At 40.5% G+C, this 26,107-nt stretch overlaps 1 protein-coding gene across 2 annotated transcripts in view; it reads left to right on the forward strand.

Moving 5' to 3' along the window:
- The window catches only part of znf654 (zinc finger protein 654), an 80,648-nt gene extending 54,916 nt beyond the window's left edge, over window positions 1–25,732 (forward strand). Inside the window, exons 4-9 of one of the 2 annotated variants that reach the window (XM_065295785.2) lie at window positions 14,488–14,623; window positions 16,917–17,119; window positions 18,999–19,135; window positions 19,243–19,384; window positions 20,830–24,649; window positions 24,765–25,732. In XM_065295785.2, coding sequence (XP_065151857.1) covers window positions 14,488–14,623; window positions 16,917–17,119; window positions 18,999–19,135; window positions 19,243–19,384; window positions 20,830–24,649; window positions 24,765–24,775 — 4,449 coding nt within the window. In that variant the 3' untranslated portion in view covers window positions 24,776–25,732. The remainder of the gene's footprint in view (window positions 1–14,487; window positions 14,624–16,916; window positions 17,120–18,998; window positions 19,136–19,242; window positions 19,385–20,829; window positions 24,650–24,764) is intronic. The other variant, XM_065295786.2, reaches the window with a different exon arrangement.
- Window positions 25,733–26,107: the final 375 nt, after the last annotated feature.

Here is a 26,107-nt window from a genome sequence, read left to right on the forward strand (position 1 = left end):
AGGTCTGTTTTGGAGGCTTGGAAAGTTTTCTCCATATCAAGACCAGTAGATACATCCGCTGGCGCCTGGTTATTGGAGGAACCACTGTTTTTAACCCCTTTTTATCTTCTGGATTTTTGTCTTCAGACTATGTGCGCGCATGCCTGTTGGCAGCTGGGTGCAGTAAGCTTGGACATACATATACTGACAAGTGATGTGGAAGACTTATCTCAAAGAAGCGGGGTGAGGTCTATCTGTTTTTTACAACACAGTGTTGCAGATATTTCCAAGGGGTTGAGAGCAGATGATCGTGCTTTTTTGGAAAACCCGGCTGTTTTAAATCAGTGGAAAGAAGGACATGATGATTATTGTTTCCCCTCAATTGTTGTAAGCCCAGCCGTAGAAGATTGGGAGGAAGATGAAAGCTGCCTATTGTCTTTCTGTACCCGGTTTTGGAGGACTTTGAGACGGCTGGAAAGAAGTCTCTTTACTTGACATGTGTTAAGGTCTCTAATCTACAATTGTTGAATGGGGTCCCTTCAACAAGATGGACAGAGTTGTTTGGAAGGAATTTATTCCCCTAAAGGCTGCTGGCGTGCTCTGTACAAACGTCCTCCAGTGGAGGATTGTACATGGAGCAATAGCTACAAACAGACATGTGGTGCACCTCAATCTCTCTCTCTCTCTCTCTCTCTCTCTCTCTCTCTCTCTCTCTCTCTCTCTCTCTCTCTCTCTCTCTCTCTCTCTCTCTCTCTCTCTCTCTCTCTCTCTCTCTCTCTCTCTCTCTCTCTCTCTCTCTCTCTCTCTCTCTCTCTCTCTCTCTCTCTCTCTCTCTCTCTCTCTCGGGAGTGTTTGGAGCGTGGAGCATGGTGGCTCCTGGAGCTCACGTTTTGAGTTCACTCACGCGACGACACTGAGTAAAAGTGGCGTCCACAGTAAATGTTGAAAGCTGTTGTTTAGCTGTGGGAGAGGTTGTGGGGCATGAGAATATACTGTCTGCTTTTAAGAATGAACAGTACCATTGCTATATTTTTGAGTTCAATTGACAAAGCTAATGAGGTAGTTCAGAAGGGAATCGTTATTGATGGGGTTTTTACCTCAGTTCTCCCACTTTCACTACCGTCCAAGAGAGTAACTCTCTCGAATGCTACGGAAAACTAGTCTCCTCGATTAAAAAAATTCCAATTGGTCGTATTTCCCCTTTACTGAAACATGTCGTCTCTTTTAGACGTTCAGCCTTTATGGTTGTGAACAACGACGCTGATCTAAATGTCGCGCTGAATTTCCGTGTAGATGACTACGAGTATGTGGTGTTTGTAACCACAGATAAGATTAAATGTTTCGGCTGTGGCAATGTTGGACATTTGGTCCGGGCTTGCCCCAGCAGACTGGAAGAGGAGAGCCGTGAAGCTGTCGCGGGTGGCGCAGCTGATGGTACTGTGCAAGCGGCCGCTCCGCCGGGTGATGAGTTTGCTGAAGCCTCAGTCAGAGCGGATCCAACAGCGGCGCAGGTGAATGGACACGGTGAAATTCAAAGCGCTGGACCTGAGGAGGAGTTTTTGGTTTCAGTGGACAGTGGGCCTAGTGAAAGTGGTTCAGAGCAGACAATTTTTAAAATGCCTTTGAAAAGGAAGAAGTTTGATAAAGTTGATTATAGACAACCTAAAAAACTTGAGCTTGGTGACATTGCTGATCGGATAGATTCTGAGAGTGATAGCGATCTTTCTGATACGAGTGTTGGTTTGTCGCAAATTGAGACCTCCAGTCGTGATTATGGTGTAGATGATATTAAACTGTTCCTTAAGGCTACGAAGAATAAGAGGGAAGTTTTAGTCAGCGAGTACTTTCCAGATGTTGGACAGTTTGTAGAAAAAACTAAGGCCTTTATGGCTGATGGATGTTTTTCAAATAAAGAAGTGTACCGTCTTAAGAAAATAGTATGAAAACTCAATCTTGATTTAAATGAGGGCTGTGAAAAAGCTTAATATAATGCATATGGGTTATAGTAAGATTTTGGTTTTATTTTTTTACTATGACTGAAGTGTGTTTTGCATCACTGAATGTGAATGGTGCGAGAAATGTTAAGAAAAGAGCTGAATTGTTTGAAGTAATTAGGCAAAAAAGAATAGATGTTATTTTCTTACAAGAGATACACAGTGATTCGAAAAACACTGCTGATTGGATGCAGGAATGGGATGGCGTTTCTGTGTTTAGTCACAACACCTCATTGAGTGGTGGTGTTGGATTTTTATTTTCTGGGAGTTTTTGTCCAATCTCATACAATGTAGATGAGATTGTTAAAGGAAGACTTTTAAAAATAAGGGCGATTTTTGAAGAATATGTCTTTGTTTTTGTATGTGTGTATGCTCCAACATCGGCAATCGAAAGAATTGTTTTTTGGACATACTTAATTCCACGTTACAAAAGTCTTGTACAGAAGAGTATTTATTAGGGATGTAACGGTATTATAAATTTCGTGGTATTGCGGTATAAAATTTTGCCGGTACAACCGTGGTCACGTGATTCGGTAAAACATAAGGTCTTCCGAGCAACACGTGTAGTTTTTCCGGCCAAGTGCAGCGAGTGGAGGGACGCGGGAACTACAATTCCCATAATCCCATGCGTGCCTCTCTGATGCCTCTCTACAAGTGGAGCGACAATGGCGGAAGCAAAAGAAACGCGGATTTTAAATCTGATGTGTGGAATAGTTCGCGTTCGCTGTGACAAGAAACGAGAAAGGACAAAATGTGATGGACATACAAAAAACGAATGTGAGTAAATCCGTGAATGAGGAGAGCGTGTATGCCGTTTCTCAATTAGAAAGCAGCCTCCTTAGGTCGCATATGCAGGCTGCATCCGTCATTACATGCCTGGTGTATTTAAGTTAACTGAGTATTACATTCGCAAGTCATAAGCGTGTTACAACAATATACGATTAAATAAGAATAATTGTCAACTTGAAAAATGTTAATCTTCTGAAATAAGACGGTCTTCATGACGTATGCAGCCTGCAAATGCGACCTATGGAGGCTGCAGACTTCCGATTGGGAAATGCACCCATGTATTGAGTGAGCTGACCTAAGCTCTAGGTCCAGCTACAATAAGTAAGCTGCTATTTTCATTTTTACTGGGTTGTTTTTGTTTTCATGAATTGACCCGCTTAAAACCCATCATCTTTTCTTGATTCTACAATCACAACTGTTGCTTTCATAGGAGTATCAAGCATTAGCCTTAATAAAACCTGACTGATTGGGAGTTGTTTAAAGTTGACAAACTAAACTGAAACTTTATTTTTAATTATTTTTGTCCTTTTTATGAAAATTGTAAACACTACACTACACTACGCTACACTTTGTACATTGTAATGTTCAGTCTTGTTTAATGAACACTTATGAAGACTTGGAAAAACTGCCATATGTTTTTTCCTTCCTGTAAATGTTTCAATAATTACCGTACCGTGGGCATCCTACCGAAATACTACCGTACCGTGAATTGTTGATACCGTTACATCCCTAGTATTTATTTGTAGGGGGCGATTTTAAATGCACAGAAAAAGTTATTGACAGAAACCACATTGAGCCTCACATGCCTTCACGTGTGCGTCTCACCAAGTTGATAAATGTGAATGATTTAAGTGACATTTGGAGACATTTTCATGATGAAAAGAGACCGTACACATGGGATCATGCTCGTGACAATGTTGTGTCTCTTGCCAGACTAGATCGTTTTTATGGGTTTAAGCACCATTTGAGTATTTTTAAAAGTTGTGATATCATACCAGTCTGTTTTTCTGATCATCATATGGTTTTAGTATCTTTCTTTTTTAATCAAATTAAGCCTCAAAGTGCGTACTGGCATTTCAATACAAGTTTATTGTGCAATAAGGATTTTAAAGATGTTTTTACTTTTTTTTTGGAAGGGTTTTAAAAATACAAAATATACTTTTCAAAATGTACAGCAGTGGTGGGATTTTGGAAAAGCCCAAATTAAACAATTATGTCAACAGTACACTCGAAGTGTTACCAGTGAGTCAAATAGATGCATGAAAGCCTTGGGGGCTGAGATAATACAATTACAAAATCTAGTTGATTCAACAGGCAATCAAAATTACACAGAGCTGGTGTCCGCTAAGAAAACACAGTTAGAAGATTAATTAGGTTTAAAGACACAAGGAGCTCTGGTTCGTTCCCGTTTTTTAAGTATGGAACATATGGACGCACCATCTAAATATTTTTTTAGTTTAGAAAGGAAAAATGGACAGAAGCGTTTTATACATGCATTGCGCTCTGAGGATGGAGTAGTTTTATCTTGTCATGCTGATATACGAACCAGAGCTTGTGGTTTTTATGAGGAGTTGTATAAAATGGAGCTGACAACTGAATGTAATCCTGAAAATGTTTTTTTTAAAGGCTTACCACAAATGTCAAAGGATGCTAATGAAAAACTTTCAGGCAAGTTAAGCATAGAGGAATTGCATGAAGCTCTTCAAAAAATGGACTCTGGGAAAGTACCTGGAATTGATGGCCTTCCAGTCGAGTTTTACAAATTTTTTGGGTGGAGATAGGGGAAGACCTTTTGGGGGTACTAAATGATAGTTTGGACTCCGGTAGACTACCAGTGAGTAGTCGTAGAGCGGTCATCACTCTTCTCCCCAAAAAAGGTGATTTACTAGAAATTAAGAATTGGCGCCCTGTGTCACTTCTCTGCTCCGACTACAAATTACTCTCGAAGGTCTTAGCAAGTAGACTAGCGAAGGGAATAGGTTATGTGGTACACCCAGACCAGACGTATTGTATGCCTGAAAGATAAATTTTTGACAATATTACTCTCATTCAAGATATTTTTGAAGTCTCCAAGTTGCTAAATATCAATATTGGCATTATATCACTAGATCAAGAAAAAGCGTTTGATAGAGTTGGGCATTCCTATTTGTGGACAACTTTAGAAGCCTTTGGTTTCTCTCTAGATTTTATCAAAAAGGTGAAAGTGCTCTATGGTGACGCTGAGAGTGTACTCAAGATAAACGGTGGCTTATGTTCCCCTTTTAAAGTTGGTAGGGGTGTGAGACAGGGTTGTTCCCTGTCTGGGATGTTATACACATTAGCAATAGAACCCCTGTTACAGAAGTTAAGAGAAAATATTTGTGGACTGAAATTAGGGCTGTGCCGATAAATGATATCACATCGAATTGCGATGAAATTTAAATCGATAACGATTATAAGCTCCGGACATTTTTACTCGATATGGATTGATCAGTACTTTTGTGTAATGTTGTACTTCCGTCCGTTTCTCGTCATGGATCGCAAACAACGACAAGCGCCTTATTAAAGCACAAGCAGGTTGCATTAAAGCCTGGATCATAGCAGACGGAAAAGGTACAGTACTTTCTTCTCGCGTCCATCTTGCACGCACATATGTCTGCACCGCTTTGAAAGTACACAACATTTACAAATTTAGAAAAGATAAAGAAAAGTAGCCGATACACCACTGCAGTGAATATACTGTGGGGTTGTGCACTGTGACAGAGCGCATAGCTACCGTCACGGTAGCGGAGCGCTACCTACCATAAGGTAAAGACTGAGTATGTTACCTTTATATGTTGGTATAGTGTGTTTATGTATTTCGTTAACCATCATACTGTTTCTAATCATTTGTTAATTACAGCCATTCATCAATACACTCATTTATCCCGTAGCTTTTGTGTGCACATTTTTGACATCTAACACTACGGTGATTTATATGCTATAGCTACAGCCATTTATACATCTCTTACTGTTCAAATCATGCCATTCACTTCACAACAATAGCTGATCACAATAACTACACAACACATGTTTTTATTAATTATGTGTCTGTTTATTTAGTTTAAAAGGTAACAGAGTTTCAAGGTACCATCATTGTGTCTTACCAGCATATCCCGTTTGGTCTGTTTAAAGGGAAGTTTGCTGCAATGGGCAGGTTTAAATAGCTTGAAATGACGCTATTACTTCCGGGTCAACAGGAAGTTACCCCGAGTTTGAATTATTAATTTAATTTAATTTATTAGCTGTAAATATATATTGTGGCTTTGCCAAATATGAGCTTGCATTATATAAATAATGGTCTGCAATTTTCTAGGTTTGTATATTTAGTATTTTGGCTGTTGTTAAGCTTTTATTGTTTGCTCACCTGAGCCACCCCTGTATTGTATGGTGTGTTGGTATGTGCCAATTTCAGAGGTGTGTTTCAGGTCTATAAATAGTCGAACAGTGTCAGTCTTGGAGGGGGAGAGGTGAAGACATAAGTCTGATGTAGGCTCTCAAATGTGATTTCTTATTAAGCTCTGTTTCTAAGCAGCTGAAAATTATAAATTTTGATTGTTTTTTTTTGTTTTTTTTGACTCTCATGTCAATTTACTTTCTTATTTAATAGTTATTTTTCTTCTTTAATGTTGATGATTTTTATTGCCTTTATTTGGCCTGAATTGGGGTAAATAAATAAAAAAATCCCATCTTCTCAAACTCATCCAACTTCTCCTGAGTGTTTACATCTGCTCACGACCTCTCAGTCACATCTACCCACAACATTTGGTGGCAGCGGTTTCCGGGTAAACAGTGTCCGAGCAGCACTCAGTGAGTCAAGATGGACAGTCAAGGCAGAGGTATGGCACCCCCTAGAGATGGTTCAACTATGGGGACCAGGCCCAAATCCACAGAGTCATCTAAACATCCCACTCCTGTGGTCGAAGACAGAACAGACCGCTTGGAGAAGATGGTGAGAACGATGGTGGAGTCTCAGCGCCGTCAGCAGGACCAGATAGAGGCAGAGGCGCTCCGACAAGAGCGCAGATGGAAAGGTATGGAGCACCAATTTAAGCAACTACAGCAACTGGTGAGAGGCGATCCAGCATCAATGCAGGCGTCGAGACAGCCACTCAACGTACTACAGCAGATAGATTCACCTGGCTCTCGCCCTTCGACAACTTTTGAACTACACAACATGCCTTTTCTGGATGTACCAACTCCTCAGCCACATCCAGGTCAACACCCAGCACCCAGGATACAGAGCTCCCTCAACTCCACCACTCTCGGCCTTGCTGCACCACTTAACCTCCAGCGGGGGTGGAAACCTCCTAAGATGTCCCCATATGAAGAGGATGAAGATATTGAGCACTATTTAACCACCTTTGAAAGGCTCGCAGCAGCAAGTCAGTGGCCCCATGAGACTTGGGCATTATACCTCGTTCCCTTGTTAAATGGTAAGGCCAGATCTGCCTACGTAGCCATGTGTTTGGAAGACAGTCAGGATTACATGAAAGTGAAGCAAGCCATTCTCAACAAGTTTAATATCAGTGCAGAGACTTACCGCCAACGTTTCCGCTCCAAGCTCATCAAGGAGGGCGAGGCGGCGAAAGAACTTCAAGCCCGGCTAAAGGACCTGATGGAAAAGTGGCTAGTTCCAGACAGGTTGACCAAAGAGCAGGTGTGTGACCAAATCGTGCTGGAGCAGTTTCTGGACATGTTGTACCCTGAGCTTCAGGTGTGGGTGAGAGAACGTACCCCAGTCTCATCGGCACAAGCTGCAGACCTGGTGGAGACATTCATGACCGCTAGGCAACCCAGAAAAGGCTATCACCTGGGTATACAACAGCAGGACTGGAGAAGACCATACCAAGTAGCCCAGCGAGAGCCGGAGAAGACATCCTCTGGTAGGTCTGCGGGGGGTAGTGGTCGTATGTTTAGGTCCTCTAATAACCCCAAAAGCCCCAGTGTTAACCCCACTCCAGCTGAAACACCAAGAGTACCTATATGTCATGGTTGTGGCCAGCAAGGTCACATTAGGCCCAATTGTACACTGAAGAAAGTGTCTGACTCAAGACTATGTTATTTACCTGGCCCTAGCAAACACTTACCTTGTACTACTTCGGATGTTACTGTCCCTGTGAAGATAAAAGGAAAAGTAGTTCAGGCTTTAGTTGACTCAGGGAGTAGTCAATCATTCATTCTCAAATCTTGTTTGAAGTCTGATTTTCAGACTGTGGGCAAAGTGAGGGTCCGCTGTATCCATGGCGATGAGTCTGAGCACCAGACCAGTGAGGTTCTCATTGAGATTAATGGCCAAAAATACTTATTAACCATGGGGATTTTGGATAAATGCCCTTACCCAGTCATTTTAGGCCAGGATGTACCAGTTCTTACAGAGCTATTGCAAAGTGTTAACACAGTCAGTGCTTATGTTACAACTAGAGCACAAGCCAGAGACAAACCAGACACTGATGGTTGGTCAGACTTACCATTTGAGGGTTGTTCTGATAACAAACCTAAAAAGTCCAAGGCAGAGAGGCGCAGAGCAAAGGTGTCAGGTACCAAAATGCGGGAAAGTCTGTCCTTCCCACAATTAGATGGCAATGAAGTTTTTTGTGAAGACTTCAAGAAGCTTCAACAGGAAGACCCCACACTTAGCTCTTGCTTTTCCTCTGTTAAGACCGATGAAGAGGCTAAAGAAGCCATGAGGGAGGGTGACGTATGTTTTGTTGTCAATAATGAGAAACTTTATCGAGTGAGTGCAAACACAGAGCAGTTAGTGGTTCCTGAGAATCTTAGAGCCAAAGTGTTACACCTAGGGCACAGCATTCCGTGGTCAGGACATCTAGGCAGGGAGAAGACAGAGAAGAGAATCCTGCAAAGATTTTATTGGCCAGGTTTCAACAAGGACATAGCTGAGTACTGTAGATCATGCCCCGAGTGCCAGTTGTCTGCTCGCTCCAAAAGAGGCTTAAAAGCTCCCCTCGTCAGCCTCCCAATTATTGACACACCATTTAGTCGTATTGCCATGGATGTAGTTGGTCCCTTAGAGAGGAGTAGGACAGGGCACCGCTATATCTTGGTAATTTGTGATTACGCAACGCGTTACCCAGAGGCATTCCCCCTCAGAAATACTAAGGCAAGGCAAGTGGCCAATAGTTTAATTCAACTTTTTTCCCGTGTGGGTGTTCCCATAGAAATTTTAACCGATCAGGGAAGTAATTTCACAAGCAAGGCATTGAAGCAGATATACTCCCTGTTAGGGATTCAGGGTATTAAGACCACACCCTACCACCCGCAGACCGATGGCATGGTGGAAAGGTTCAATCAGACACTGAAGTCGATGCTGCGGAAGTTTGTATCTGAGTCAGGAGCAGACTGGGACCAGTGGCTTCCTTACCTGTTGTTTTCCTATAGAGAAGTACCGCAAGCATCCACCGGGTTCTCTCCCTTCGAACTCTTGTACGGACGGGAGGTGAGAGGCCCACTCGACATCCTCCGAGAGGGTTGGGAGGGGGACGCTCCTCACCAGCCAACCAACATTGCGAGTTATGTCCTGAAGATGCGGGAGAAGCTGGACCAGCTGAGCTCCATGGCCCATCAACACTTGGCCCAGGCTCAAACGAGGCAGAAAACGTGGTATGACAAGACAGCACGCAGTCGCAGCTTCAAGTCCGGACAGAAAGTGCTACTGCTGTTGCCATCATCAGAAAGCAGTCTGCTGGCGAAGTGGCAAGGCCCTTACACGGTACTTCGCAAGGTTGGTGAAGTTACTTATGAAATTTCAATACCAGACAGACGTCGCTCCAAACAGATCTTCCATGTGAACCTCTTAAAGCAATGGATTGACCGACCATCTACTATACAAGATCAGCTGTGGGCACGGACCGTGGAAGAGGAAGAAGAGCCGTCGGAGCAGTACTTTCCTACTGCGGGCGGCAAGTCAACCTACCCCTCCATTACACACTTGACATCTGAGCAACAGGAGGACCTGATGAAAATCATCCCAAGAGGCCTGTTCCAAGACCAGCCGGGGCGAACTGACGTCATCACCCATGACATCCGGCTGATTTCTCCAGGCCCCATTAGGCAGACCACCACCAGAGTTCCAGCGCGATTGATCCCCGCACTGAAACAGGAGGTATTGGCAATGCTTGAGATGGGGGTGATTGAGACATCACACAGTGAGTGGTGTAGTCCCGTGGTCCTGGTGCCAAAAAAGGATGGGGGGCTTCGCTTCTGCGTCGACTTCTCAAAGCTGAACACAATCTCCGCTTTTGACCCATATCCTATGCCCCGTGTGGACGAGCTGGTGGAGCGCCTGGGTAAGGCTGAGTTCCTCAGCACCTTAGACTTGTGTAAGGGCTACTGGCAAGTGCCACTCACCCCCCAAGCACAGAAACTGACTGCCTTTAAAGCCCCATCTGGCTTGTTCCATTTTAAGGTCATGCCCTTTGGCCTACATGGGGCAGCAGCAACATTTCAGCGTCTCATGGATGAGGTGCTGAGGGGAGCTGAGGACTATGCCGCGGCTTATATTGATGATGTCATCATCCACAGTTCATCATGGGAAGAACACCTTCAACACCTCAGTGATGTCTTTCGAAGGATTCGGCAGGCCGGGCTGGTAGTGAATGCCAGCAAATGCCAGCTTGCCCGGTCTGAAGTGTGCTACCTGGGATATGTCTTGGGTAGTGGCACAATACGTCCTCAGGTCAGCAAGGTGGACGCCATACGCAACTCCCAGCCGCCTGCAACCAAGAGAGGGGTGAGATCTTTCCTGGGGTTGATCGGATGGTATCGGCGTTTTATCCCTAACTTTTCGAGCCGAGCAGCTCCCCTGTCAGACCTCACTCGCAAGACCAGCCCCAACAAGGTGGTCTGGACTGCTGAGTGTGAGGCAGCATTCCATGACCTAAAGGAAAGTATGTGCCACGAACCAGTGTTGCAGAGTCCTGACTTTTCCTTGCCCTTCACTGTGCAAACCGATGCTTCGGGCATTGGCCTAGGAGCAGTGTTGTTGCAGGGTGAGGGGGAGGACAAAAGGCCAATACAGTTTGTGAGCCGCAAGCTGTTCCCTCGCGAGACACGGTACTCCACCATCGAAAAAGAGTGTCTTGCCATCAAGTGGGCTCTGGACACTTTAAAATATTACCTAGTTGGCAAAGACTTTGTTTTGGAGACAGACCATAGGCCCTTGCAGTGGCTACACCGCATGCGTGATTTTAACTCTAGAATAACCCGATGGCATTTATCCTTACAGCCATACAGGTTTACGGTGAAGTATAGGGCTGGAAAGGACAATCTCATTGCTGACTTTCTTTCGCGTCATGAACTAGATCTGGACGCTCTCTCTTAAGGGGGGGGGTGTGTGACAGAGCGCATAGCTACCGTCACGGTAGCGGAGCGCTACCTACCATAAGGTAAAGACTGAGTATGTTACCTTTATATGTTGGTATAGTGTGTTTATGTATTTCGTTAACCATCATACTGTTTCTAATCATTTGTTAATTACAGCCATTCATCAATACACTCATTTATCCCGTAGCTTTTGTGTGCACATTTTTGACATCTAACACTACGGTGATTTATATGCTATAGCTACAGCCATTTATACATCTCTTACTGTTCAAATCATGCCATTCACTTCACAACAATAGCTGATCACAATAACTACACAACACATGTTTTTATTAATTATGTGTCTGTTTATTTAGTTTAAAAGGTAACAGAGTTTCAAGGTACCATCATTGTGTCTTACCAGCATATCCCGTTTGGTCTGTTTAAAGGGAAGTTTGCTGCAATGGGCAGGTTTAAATAGCTTGAAATGACGCTATTACTTCCGGGTCAACAGGAAGTTACCCCGAGTTTGAATTATTAATTTAATTTAATTTATTAGCTGTAAATATATATTGTGGCTTTGCCAAATATGAGCTTGCATTATATAAATAATGGTCTGCAATTTTCTAGGTTTGTATATTTAGTATTTTGGCTGTTGTTAAGCTTTTATTGTTTGCTCACCTGAGCCACCCCTGTATTGTATGGTGTGTTGGTATGTGCCAATTTCAGAGGTGTGTTTCAGGTCTATAAATAGTCGAACAGTGTCAGTCTTGGAGGGGGAGAGGTGAAGACATAAGTCTGATGTAGGCTCTCAAATGTGATTTCTTATTAAGCTCTGTTTCTAAGCAGCTGAAAATTATAAATTTTGATTGTTTTTTTTTTGTTTTTTTTGACTCTCATGTCAATTTACTTTCTTATTTAATAGTTATTTTTCTTCTTTAATGTTGATGATTTTTATTGCCTTTATTTGGCCTGAATTGGGGTAAATAAATAAAAAAATCCCATCTTCTCAAACTCATCCAACTTCTCCTGAGTGTTTACATCTGCTCACGACCTCTCAGTCACATCTACCCACAACATGCACACCAAAACTTTTAAACGCGTCTGAAAACGCCTGGACAGTGCCGAATGCCAGCTGTTTTTTTTCAGCTAAGTGCCAGCTTTCTTCAGCCGAGTGGTTTGGTAGCTGTGATACTTCAGCTGTGAGTCGGTTGGGTGCTGTGGTAATGTCCCGCCCCTCCTACACTGTAATTGGACGGCCGTGTGAGAACTGACTTTGATGAGCGGAGCTTTTGACTCGAAGTTGAATATTCAACTCTCGGCGCTCAGCCCTGAACGCGGAAAAACCACCGTGCGGCGGCTTTCAGTGCGGAAGAGAACCGATAGCTGCTGGCTTATTTCGAAGAACGCCAAGCTTCCATTGGAAACAATTAAAAAACATGCGCCGGCCGCAAGCTTAAAAGCTTTGGTGAGCACGCGAGTGTGTGACTATGCGTTTCCACAACGCGACGCGCTTGACATCTGTTTACCAGCGTGTATATCTCATATAGCTATGCTCCTCCTCAGATACGAGGGCTCACGAGAGCAGTAAACACATGTGTGATCAAACAATGTTTTCTTTTTTAGTTTAAGTGAATATAAACAGCTGTATGTTTATCAGTATATTGAAACAGTGCAGTCTTAAAGCTGTCTCGGGTCTTACAGTAGCCTGCTGCTTTCTGTCTCAGAAATGTTCATTACACACAAAAAATGAAAACTCCTCACTACTATTAGTATTAACTGAATACATTTTGCACACATTTAATTCATAAAGTGAGGACTGTGCAGTGTATTATTTGTATTTATTGCCATTGTTAAATCATCTTGACAGACAATTTCATAACTAATATTTACATTTAATACAGAGGCCTGAATAGTAAAACAAGATGAATAGTCTTATGATTAAGTGGAAAAATTTAAGATTTGGTTGCTTGTCATTAGCATTGTTCTAGTGACACAGCCAAAATACATCGGCCTGTGTGTAATACATAATTATCCAAAGATGATGAAATTGTGGACAAAAAAGGTAGCACAAATTCTGTTATATGGAAGTGGTTTGGCTGTCTAAAAACATTTATTTAATGAACCCTCTTTTTTTGTGGCTTCAGTCATTGTTGGCATACTCTTTTAAAGCTGGAAGCATTAGCATCTTATATCGAAATCGTATATCGTTATTGGTCAATATGGATTTTTTATTTCGAGATCACATTTTTGCCATATCGCCCAGCCATAACTGAAATTGCATGTATGTAACAATAACATTTCATTATCTGCGTATGCTGATGACGTGGCGGTTTTAATTAATGGTCAAAATGATCTACAGGTTTTAATGAGAATTTTAGAAGATTTTAAATGTTTATCGTCAGCAAGGGTAAATTGGAATAAGAGTGAGGCAATTTTAGTTGGAAATTGGGTGAGAGGCAAACCAGACCTTCCTGATGGTTTACATTGGGGGACAGAAGGTTTTAAGTATTTAGGAGTGTTTTTGGGCGATGAAATGTTCATGCAGAAAAATTGGGATGGGGTTGAGGAAAAAGTGAAAAGTAAGCTTGACAAGTGGAGGTGGCTATTACCAAAGCTTTCATACAAAGGGAAGACTTTAATTGTGAACAATCTAGTGGCTTCTTGCCTTTGGCATAAGCTAGCATGTTTAGATCCCCCAGTAAAACTTATAGAAAAAATTAAAGGTGTCTTAGTAGATTTTTTTTGGAATAAGTTACATTGGATCCCACAAAGTGTGTTGTTTTTACCTAAGGAAGAGAGTGGGCATGGTTTTACTATTATAAATGATTTTTTAGTGACACTTTGTGGCCTTTAGAGGCTGCCGCCTTCAAATGTCGAGCCTTGCCTTCAAAGTCCGCGGCCTTAAAGCCTATGTAGTTTTTTTACCTTTAAATAATAATTATTTCAGTGACAGAACAACTTTTAACTGGACAAATTGTACTGTTGCTGTAACCTGAGTAGCCTCCTAGCTGCTACAAGCACACTCTGAAAGTGGCGGTGGAGGGTAGGAAACACAGCCCCGCCCCTCCCCCTGCCTACAGAAGAGTGTCTGATACCAGGCACTGTTGCGGTTTTCAACCACATGGGGGAGCTGTAAGTCATTTTACATGGAAACTACATAGTGTTGCTTTAAAAGGCCACAGCCCCTGAATTGGGATGCACCCAAAGAGATGCCAAATATGCAGGTCAGATATGCGCAAGTAGTTGTAAAAAATTATCACAAAAAAATGGTCACAAAATACAACCATTTGGTCGAAGTCTGGAGCTCTGTTACTTTTCATTTTAAGTTTAATATATTGTTTCAATACATGCTGTTAAAATGTTTTATTTTTCATTAAACTAGGACTGCTACGCAAGCCTGGTAAGGCACCAGAATGTTTACCTTTTGCAGGTTAGACATATTGTTAAAGATGGAGGTCCTTGGGCAAACCCTGTACTTCAGGCTATTCTCAAGAATTCTGAACTACCACAAGAGGACGGTCAGTCAAACCAGGGTTCTTGTTACCAAAACGTTTCTTGTATTTGTATTTCTCTAATGTTTAAATATTTGATTATGAATCGTGTTCTTTGTAATGGTTGCATTTATGCAAATTAGAGATGCACCGATCGACCGGAATTGGCCAATTTTACACATGATCGGCCTCAGACCGGTCGGTTAGTTTCACAACATTTTGATTCCGAGGTGGTAATTTTGTTGCCAGTGGTACAAGCAATAATGTCACAGCTACGCGCACACTTGCAGTGGAAGCAGCCCCTGACCGTTATCCAACAGCAGCATTAATTTAATTCCGTACCCGGAAACCTGATCCTTTTGACATAAAGACAGTGATGTTTAATAATTTATTTTATGATGAATGTGTGCGTGCGTGCGTGCGTGCGTGCGTGCGCATGGACGCATGTATGTATGTACATGTATGTATGTATGTGTATGTACGTACATGTGTGCGTGTCTGTATGTACATACATACATACATACATACATGCGTATGTGTGTATGTACGTACGTGCGTGCGTGTCTGTATGTACATTAGGGCTGTCACTTTTTATTCGATATCCGAATATGCATTCGAACATGACGTGAAATATCCGTATTCGAACTATAAATAAACCATCCGGTTTTTTAAATGCCATGTGTAGCGCATTTTTTACAGTAACACCTCGTAATAGGAAGGAGGCTGAGAGTGAGACCGACGACGGCAACTGTGCGCAAGAGAGGGAATCAAATGGGACCAAAATGAACCTCATGTGCACTGCATGTCAAGATAGAATTATAGTTTGTATATAAAATGACACATTGTTTATAGTGTTAAATATTATAGCAGAATAAAAGCTTGTGTTAATACGTTCACATTATGAAATTAGCATGTATGAAGATAATTTCATCATGTTTACAACGCAATGTAAACTTTATATTAAACAACAACAGCATTTGTCTTGTAAACGAATTTGAAATGATCATGTGCTGACTGTTGCGTGTCACATTGACGACAAGCGAGATCTGCTTAAAGCGGTAAGTTTAATTTCATCTCAAGTATCAATGGTTTTGTGCTCTCTATCATTGAAAACGGGCAAGCAAACAGCACGCGCAGGGTTAATGTACTTGTGAATGACGGCTCACAAACGCGCGGGATAGGCTTTGTATGTGTGGTTGTTGTCAATGACAGTTCTGGTCACAAACACGCTCAAGCGCGGGATATGTGTGCTTGTCAATGACGGCCATTAAATCCGCAGAATTCCGCGGCGTTTTCTGCTGAAATCTGCGGGCGCGAATTCCGTTTGCGTCTGCCTATATACTCCTGCTGCTATTTAAGTTGTCACGTTATTGTTTGTAACTGTTCTGAATCATTTTTTTATATATATATATATATATATATATTTGTTATTCATAAGTTGATAACCTGCTGTTTCAAACCTTAAATAAAAAAGTAATCCAGACAACCCTGTTTATGACTGTCACTGTTAATAATTTTGTGATTGAACCTCCATTACGGTGGGGATTTTGATGCGCATGGGGGGGCGGCGCCTAGATATTCGAATATATTCGGATACATTGCATGATATTCGAAATCCGTTCGAATTTGATTTTTCTCAAAAGTGACAGCCCATACGTACGTACGTACGTATGTATGTATGCATGTACGTGAGTGTGTGTGTGTGTGTGTGTGTGATATATATATATATATATTGCGTACGTATGTATGTATATGTATATATATATATATATATATATATATATATATATATATATACATATATATATATACATATATATACATATATATATATACATATATATACATATACATATATATATATATATATACATATACATATATATATATATATATATATACATATACATATATATATATATATATACATATACATATACATATACATATATATATACATATACATATACATATACATATATATATATATATATACATATATATATATATATATATACATATATATATATATATATACATATATATATACATATATATATACATATATATATACATATATATATATAGGACATCCCTAATATATGTGTGTATATTTATTTATTTATTTATTTATTTATTGCCTAGTTTTTAGAAAGATAATTTATTGCCTAGTTTTTAGAAAGATATTCAGAATCTGCAAAAAAAAACTGTATGACAGGTCACACCTACAGAAAAATCGGAATCGACCAAGAAAATTGCAATCGGTGCATCTCTTATGCAAATAAAGTCTAATTTGTATTTTTGCTGTTTTTGACAACAGTGGACCGATATCTGAACTCTGAAGTGTCCATTTTCTTTGAGCTACGTGTACGTTACCTTGTAGCCTGTGAGAGACTTTCAGAGGCCATTGCACTGGCGAAGAGATGCTGCCAACACCCTGTAGTAGGGAGGCATCTCTATTTCACACAAGCCTACCTTACATGTCTTTCGAGAACTTCTTTTTATGAATGCTTATACAAGGAGGTAAGTAAACGACTATTTTTGTATAGATAATGTAGATGCTTTATTGTAGATGTATAATGTACATGCACTTTGTAGTGCAAAGTGACATAACACAGGCTTTCATGACGATAGTTGGCAATGGTTGTTATTATTATTATTATTATTATTGTTTCACATTAACATGCACATTGCATGCTTTTCCTCGCATGAGAGGGTTTGTGGGCTTCACTTTGCGCGAGAGAGCTTGTAACGCGCATGGATTCCTTCTCGCACGCACCTGGACTTAATGCGTGCGTCTTGGACTCTTGCTCAGACCTGAATGCGCGTTATATGGACTTATAGCACCTGAACTTGTAATGCGCATGATTCAGGCTCTTCCTTGCACATGAGCTTGTAATACGCGCGGCTCTGACATTTCCTTGCACTAGAGAGGTTGTTAGGAGTGCAGGGGTTTAAAACCAGCAAGTGTGACTATCGTGTATCTGCCATCTCACAGGGTGACAATAGGTAGGGCCCTATAAAATCGGTTTTATTTTTCCCAAATTCCGTTTTGTCCGTTTTAATTTATGCAAATTCCGTTTTTTTCCGTTTTCAATTTTGGCAATAATTTTTTTACCCTTTACTGTTATTTTATTCATAAAAAGAGTGTGCCTTTAATGCCAATGATTAAAATGGACACAAATACAATAGGAATTGACTTAAATTTATTAAGGTAACACTTTTTCACATTCCCTGTTTGCAGTAGGGCTGCTCGATTATGGGGAAAACGGGATAACACGATTACTACACACTTTACTCAATTCAATGCATTGTTTAGTGTTGTAGCAGAAGGCTACGCGTGTCAAAGCAGTGGTGCCTTCAGAAGTGCTTTATACACATCAGTCCAGTGGAACGCGATCCATATTTTTAACACAATCACTTGAAATGCATATAACTTTACAAACATTCACAGGATTAGTGATCTGACTTCGGACAGCATGAGCGCGCAGCTCTCTGCATGTGCGAGCGAAAGAGAGACAGAGAGCGTTCTTGATGCAGATGATTATAAGCAAGGGATAGTTTGCCTCATCTCGCTTGAAATGCATAAAACTGAACAAATACATGAGGATTTGTGTTCGGACTTCGGACAGATGCGAGAGCGAGTGCAAGTGAGAAGAGTTGCAGTGAGAAAGACGTGGATGGGAGAGTGTGCATGTATCTTTGCGCTTTCATCAACGGAATGTTGACAAAACTTACAAAATAACTGTTCTCCAGTCACATAAAAGTCATGTGGGAACTGCTCGGAATTGAGTGCTTGGCATCGAATTTATTATTTTTTTCACTGATGAAAGCAGAGTCGTGGAGAGCCGCTTCGCCATGGTTTCAGTGTTTTGGAGGGGGTCTGAAATGACAGGAGGGGGTGTGTCGCCCAGATTTGCTTACCCCGGTCTGCATGTCCCACAGACATACGTTCTTCTCCCACACAAAACAGAATTTTATTCAAAATATGTTAAATTCCGCGTTAGCACTAGATTCCGTGTTAATTTGCCAATTCCACGATTCCGTCCGTGATTACGTGATCGCAGAAATTATAGGGCCCTAAATAGGACATTCTCAAAATGGGCCATATTGCCCAACACTATTTACAGTAATGCACTGATAATAAGCTGTTTTTTTTAAGTGTAGCTAATAAGCTTGCACATGTTGGCATGAGACTGTAATCAGAATTATTTAAGGTGCACAGCAGTAAATGTTTTGGTTAATTTTGAATAATTATCAAGAACATTATTAAGTATATGAAATGTTATTCTTGCTGAGTGCTTAACTTACTCAGATTCACAAAGACTACAAAATTGATACATTTTGGATAAACATGTCCATAAATTAAACTCTATTCTATTATCCCTTTCTCTCTCTAAAGATGGCAAATATCGATGGGAAAGGTGTGGTAGAGATACTCTGCATAATGGAGGAGGAGGAGAGGGATGAGATGGTTTTGATGCTGAGTAAAGGTTTTCTCTCTCAGCAGCTCCTGAATGGAGACATGTACTGCCTTTGGTAGGTGTCACATTCATTGCATTAAACATAAGCTTTTTTGAAGATACAGTGTCACAGAATCAATGTATCTTCCAAATGTATCATCAATGCATGTTTTTACATTTTAGGGATTTGGTCTTCATGTGGAGCAGACTGTACCTGCGAGTGAACCACTTAAAGCAGGGCTTTCTGGATGAATGCAAACAAATGATTCTGTCAGCCACCAACATAAAAGCAATTTTTCCATTTATAAAGGTGATTTTAGAAGAGGTAAGACAATTTAATATTTTATCACCCATTGTCTTAACTTTGTTACGCTTTTTTTTTTTATTACGGCAATTGTAATGGTTATAACTTCGCAACGAAAAGTGATTTTTACTAGATTTAATTTGCTGATGTATGACCACAGTTTGAGGCTACACAAAAAAAAATTTGTAGGCTTGCACCACTAGTTGACCTTATAAATAAACAAACATTTGAGATCAAGGAACCCTATGGTCAGATAACTGTTTCTTCACTAAACTAAAGTGTATAGTCATAAAACTACTAACCTGAGGTTGCATGCACAATTTTGTCATTGCGCCACCTACTGGTTTTGAGAGAAAATGGTAATTTTTTGCCTAGAACTACTGGAACAGTACATCTCAAACCTGGAGTCATCATGGATTATTCCTTTCATGGCTTGGAGTATAATCAATGGTGGATGTCAATTCACGCCCTAGCAACCAATGAGAATACCTTATCAACCGTTTTTGCAAGAGCTATAAATCTGCATCAGAACATCGTATCTGGGTTAATTTACTTTTGACCACAGTCAAAGTATTTTTTTGTCAGTTAAAACTCACTTTCTGAAGTTCCTAAGTCTGATAACAGAATGAAAATACGGTTAGCCTACTGAAAGCAAAGACACTCTAAGCGGGGAAAACATAAACAAATGGCTTTCGTGGAACAAATGTAACTTCCTCTATACTCCGCAAAGATTTAATAACAATAGAGTCCTTTCAGAGTAGTTTATTTTTTATAACAAGTAGCTCTGTTGGCACCGTGTTCATGTCGAAGGACAACCTTCCGATTTCACTGATGAAGCCAATACAGAAGGGATTATACTGCAATTTATTAACTGGCCACTAAAAACTGGCTCCATAAGGCAGTCAATTCCCATAGACCCCCATGTTAAAATGCTCAACTTTACAGCAGAAATAAAAAGAAATAAAAAGCCTGGAACAAAACAAGATTTTGGTCTATATAGCTAATTTTGCCCTTCGTGAGAGCTGTGAGTGGCTGAATTTTTTTGTAACTCATTTTTTTTCAATTACATTAAGTTTTTAAAGTTCTGCATAATTAAGGGCATGCCACTTGAGTGACAGGTGAACTACACTCTACCCATTTTCGGTGTTCCACAAGTGATGCGCGGTGACGGCTGGCCAAGATGGCAATTCAGGCTTTGCCAACTATTGGCTTCAAAAAAGCTCTTTACAAACCTATGGGTGACGTCTCGATACTACGTCCATATTTTTTAAAGTTTATGGTGTATGTATCTGTGTGTTGTTTGAGAGTAGAAAGAGAACGAGAATGAGGTATTTGTTGTTGGAATATCGATTCAGTGGGACACAAGTATTTTAATAGTTTTTCAGTATCGCTATGTATCGACATTATTGACAACACTAAGTAATGAAAATTACCAAGTGATCAAATTTGTGGTTTTGTGTTTTCAGCTAGGACAAGATGGCCTGGGTTTTTGTGTGGAGCTTTGTGCTCTAGCCCTGCAGACTGACCTAAAGAATGATCCAGTCACCAAATCCATCCTCTACAAAACAATTGCATATCTTCTCCCTAATGACCTCGAGATCTGTAGGGCTTGTGCACTGCTGGTGTTTTTTCTGGAACAAACAGTTGAGTCATACAAGACTGTATTCCTCCTCTACAAACACCCTGATCAAGAGTACCATGCAGATACCAGTCCTGTGGGGAACAATGTACGTTTTGAAGTTCTCCAGATCCTTAAGAAAGGGTTGTTCTTTGATCCTGAGTTCTGGAGCCTTCTCAACATTGAAACACACTGTCTGAAGTTAATGACCGATAAGGCCACTAAAGCAGCATTGTGTGAAATTATGCAAAAGGACAAATGGGCACAAAACTACTGTATGAAAGGCCATTGTCACTGTCACACTGATGACACAAGGACTATCAGCCATGTGGAAAAGCATACCAACAGAAATGACCAGAAAGTGGAGTCCGTGAAAACTTTGGATAATACTGCGTTTGGCGAAACATACTCCAAGACTCCAGGTAAGAAGCGAGGAAGGAAACCAGGGACAAAGCTTGTGAAGGATCCAGATGCCTCTTCAGTCCGACGTTCATTTAGGCAAATCGATATGGCAAAGGATCATGCCAGGCAACATAAGAACAGGCATCAGAGATTCCTGGCCCGTCAGGCAAAGAACCCAAATCTAAAACGCAGGGGTAGGAAACCCTGGTGGCTTTTGGAGGAGTTTGCTGCTCCGGCAGAAAACAGTGTGCCCCAACAAGGCACAAAACCAGGAAGGAAACCAAAGCAGTCAGATGTTTTAAAAGAGATTTCAGTTGATGCACCAGTCAGTGAAATCACATTGACATTATCTTACCCTGATAATGAAGTTATTCTCTCTTCTGATATTCAGACCACATTGTTTGACACAGAAACCCCTCGTGTCACTGAACACAGTACTAACAAAACCAAGAGTGCATCTCGGGAGATTTTGAAACGTTCATCTGTTAATAGTAATTCTGTTATCGAGTTACGGTCAGTAGAAACTTTGCCATGCAGCAAGAAAGACTTCATAGTTACGGAGGAAGTTTTTTTTCAGGAGCAAGGCAGTTCTATGGTTAGAAAATTTCATACATATTCAAAAGTAACTGAATTCGAAGAAACAACAGTTGATAGTTTACCCAGAGATGAAGAGGTCAAGCCAGACTATATGGAAACAAAGAAAAATGTAACCCTGCAGACTGTTGAGCAACCAAGTGAACCTAATGAGATACCTGAAGGTGCCACACAGATTAGTGTATACAGTAGTGTGGAGATTGACGTTACAACACCAATCCCAGCTATAAATTTAGAGACCTCCATGCCTGTTTTAGCTTCCATTAGGCCAACTAAAGAATTCACTGTAGAGGCAAAATCCAATCCTGATGTATTAAGGCCCCAGATTGCAGAAACCAAATGTACAGACATCACTGTTAGTCCTTCAGAAATGAGTAATGTTGGTCCACCAGAAGTGTCGACTTCCATCTCTGCTGAATCCATTCGTATATCTGACAGTATGCCAGAAAACATGACAGGTTTTCATAAGAATGCCCCCGCAGTTCTTCCTGAATTGACAAGGGTCCCTGATGATGTAGTGGCTGCTTCGAGTGAAACTGATGTTTTCTCTGAAGTTGTGTCAAAAGATACCAAAATGTTTGAGGTGCCAGCGGGGCCACAATTACCTGATATGTTGGAAAATACATGTACAGATAGTCTAGTCCCTGACCTCATTTCAACAAATGTTGACAGTCAACGGGTCTTACTTAAATGCAGCCTGTGCAACAAAGAAACCAAATACCAATACATTCTGCGGCATGCAATGTGGCATTATCGCATTGACAGAAAATGTATGTTCTGTCATAAATGCTACACACATGGGCGCAGCCCATCTGTCCACTTTAAACTGCACATTCAGGAGCTGAAAGAATCCAATGTTCGGTTCAAAGAAAATATTCAAATCCCTGAGGCACCCAAGCTAAGCGTGCTTAAACGTGTCAATTGTTCTGTGCAGAATAAGTTTAGACACATTAAAATGAGGTTAAACAGCAGTTTAAACATTGCAGATTTGCACAAGAAAGGCCATAGTTCAGAGTCTAACGTGAGATTGCGAACAAGGGTAGCTAAGAATTCAGAACTCACAAGTGCATTTGAGGAAAGAAATGATAAGGTCTGCAGGAAGAAAAGGCATTTAAGGAAAGTTTTAGCAAGATCTCAATCCACAGATGAGAACAAGAAGATGAGACTAGCAAGGAAAAGGGCAAAGACTATGCAAGCTCCAGAAGAAGACCATTCTGATACCAAGGGCAACTTGCAGGCTAAATCAACAACTCGCAGATTAAACGGAGTGATCCGGAAAAGAAAAGTTAAAAGTGCACAGGAGGAAAATAACATGGACAAAAAGGCTCAGAAGTCATTAACAGAGAATAGCAGACAGGAGAAAACTGAGTTTGTTAAAAAAGCAAAAACAAATGCAACTTCTGATGATGTAAATGTGAGTGCTGAATCCGTCAATGTAGTGCTTGATCGCAAAGACATAATTGGGTCAGAACTCCAAGGAAATTATGTAACAATGCTAAACTCTGGACTGGCAAAGATTACACACAGGTACCAAAAAGAGGATGTAGTAGCTGTAAAACAGAAGTTGGTTCAGATAGGTCCAAAAGAGATTTCTGAGAATCAAGAACACAAAGAGAAAACTTCCTCAGCTAAGGAAATAAATAAAACAATAGGGCACAAAAATGGGTCTCAAACAAAGCCTAAACTACATTCCACAATATTCCAAGGAAAAAGAACTGGAGCATCTACACAGGTCAAGTGCCCTGTGGAGATTTGTACCTTTAGTGCAAAGTCAGTGCTTGTCCTTTCTCATGTGCTATTACACCACCACGGTGACAAGAAAGCACTTGTATTCTTTTATCATTTTGGAAAGGAAAAATGTCTTTTCTGTGGCAGAAAGGTATGTAACCCCCAACATTTTTTTGACCATGTTATATGCCACAAAGGTGAGCTGAAGCATCCGTGTTACCATCAGGGTTGCAAGCAGAGGTTTCAAACACGTGTGGAGCTTGGTGAACACATGTTAGGCCATCATCAACTCAGAGCAATGTGCTGTTTTCCTGGCTGTTCTCTGCATCTTGACAGTATTTTACATCTGTATAAACATGAAAAAACTCACTATAAATTTGATGAAAATTTGGAACAAACTTCACTCTCCAAGAAAGTGGAGCAAATGGTGCACAAAGCTACGCCAAGTCAGAAGGATGGTCTAGAATCAGCAACACATTCTTCGACAGGTCATCTGGTTCGTGACTCGCCAAAGCACACGGATCTGGCGAATCGAGATGATGATGATAGTAAACCTTGGATTTTAAATAAGAGTTCTGTAAGCTACAGTAGCAAGAACCATAGCCTTATTAATGGGCAAAGAGAGGGTGACAAAGACGCTTCGGCCAAAACTTTCAATACAGCCGTTAAGGAGCAGGAACGACTAGTGTCAGTCAAACCAACTACTAAACGATTCATTCGGCCTCCTCCCTCAGCTTATCTCGATGAATCTTACATTAGCATGCCAAAGCGCTGGAAAGAACCTCTCATGGGCTCAAAACTACTGGGTGCTGTGTCTAGTGAAGTCTCAAATGCTAACAGACAGCGTTGCCCTCGATGCTTTCAATCTTTCAACAGCGAGGAAGAGTTCCAAACACACAAGGACAAATGTACATCCCTTTTTGGCTTTGATTCGGATGATGAAAGTAAGCAACTATTTTGTCAGATTTAAGACAGTTGGTAATGTGTGTTGTTTTAAACAAGGTTTGTATTCTATGCAGGAATTTTTTAATTTTCTGAAATCTGTTATTGTTTTCCTAGGTGCCTCCTGAAATTAAAGCAGGCATTTCTATGAGGAGACACTAAAAGAAGTTAAATGCTGCTGTTGGCAATCAGGAGTGTTCTTAAATGTCTGTCATATGAAACCATGGCAAACTACTTGGGAAAGAAAATTCTATCAGCTGTTGTTCTGTATGACTGCTGGGCTACTTGATTTCAGAGAGAAGGTTGTTGAAGATCTGTTGTTTAAAATCTGGCATCTGGTTCCTTCAAATCTTACATGACCCTTGGGAGTGCAGGGTGTTTTATTTGGACCTCTACAACGGTCATGTTATATATACACAACAGTAATTTTGTCTTTCTATAAAATATTTTAACTTTCACCAATTGACATTATTTGGTTATCTTATTGTTCGAAAAGGCCATGACATAAGAGAATTTGTTCTTTTGGTTTGGTTGTTTTCATTTCTGACATTGGATCAGTTGCATTACTAGTGTTACATGGAAATACTGGATGGAAATGCATAGGCCATTTCAATCCTGGGGAGTGTTGCAAGCACACTTGGTATAATTTTTTTTTAATACTTAATCTTTAAACACATTTGTAAATTTGTTATTAATTTCATTTATTACAATGGCATGAAGTTCCTTGTGCAAGTGGGATCACCTGGGATCACTTGTACAGTGATTCTTAAAATGAAGGACTTTTAACACCATTTGAAAATGCCGGACAAAACACTGGCCTACAACCAGCCACTAGTACTGGTCTCTTTGCTTTCAAGATTGCAGATTCTCCTGTTCACAAAGGACTACGTGTCACACAGCCTGTAATTTAATGAACGTTGTCATTACATACTCTAAATGACTTCAAACTAAAAAAAAAATGAAAGTGGAGGATTCAATTGTCTCACAAAGAGGCATGTTTAAAGCTGTTCTGTTCATGAACAGTCTAATCTCTTTCTTTCTTTGTATCTTATGTAAAAAGTATAATAATAAATGATTGGATTGGGTGGTTGGGTTTATTATTTTTTATTTATTTAATTTTATATATATATATATATAACCGTTTGTGGTGCTCATTAATAAACAACATAATTAAAGGGGAGTTCAGTTTTTGCTCTTCTGTAAACTGATGTGGTTGTTTATATTATAAATTGGAAGTTGTCGTTGTACACATGTCCAGAAAAAAAGGAAACTGATATTACTTTCTTTCACATAGAAGTGTGCTACCATGACGTTTGAATGTAACCCTTGTTATGTGGTAAAAACAGGCCCTGTGTTCTTAAAGCTTCTTAGAATCCCCTCAGAAAGCTTCTAATTTATCTTAAAAACTTCTAGGAGTCTAAGATTAAGAGCGATTCAGAGCAACTCTGAAAAAGGAAAAT

This window comes from Paramisgurnus dabryanus, chromosome 4 (assembly GCF_030506205.2).
Source record: "Paramisgurnus dabryanus chromosome 4, PD_genome_1.1, whole genome shotgun sequence".
Taxonomy (NCBI): domain Eukaryota; kingdom Metazoa; phylum Chordata; class Actinopteri; order Cypriniformes; family Cobitidae; genus Paramisgurnus; species Paramisgurnus dabryanus.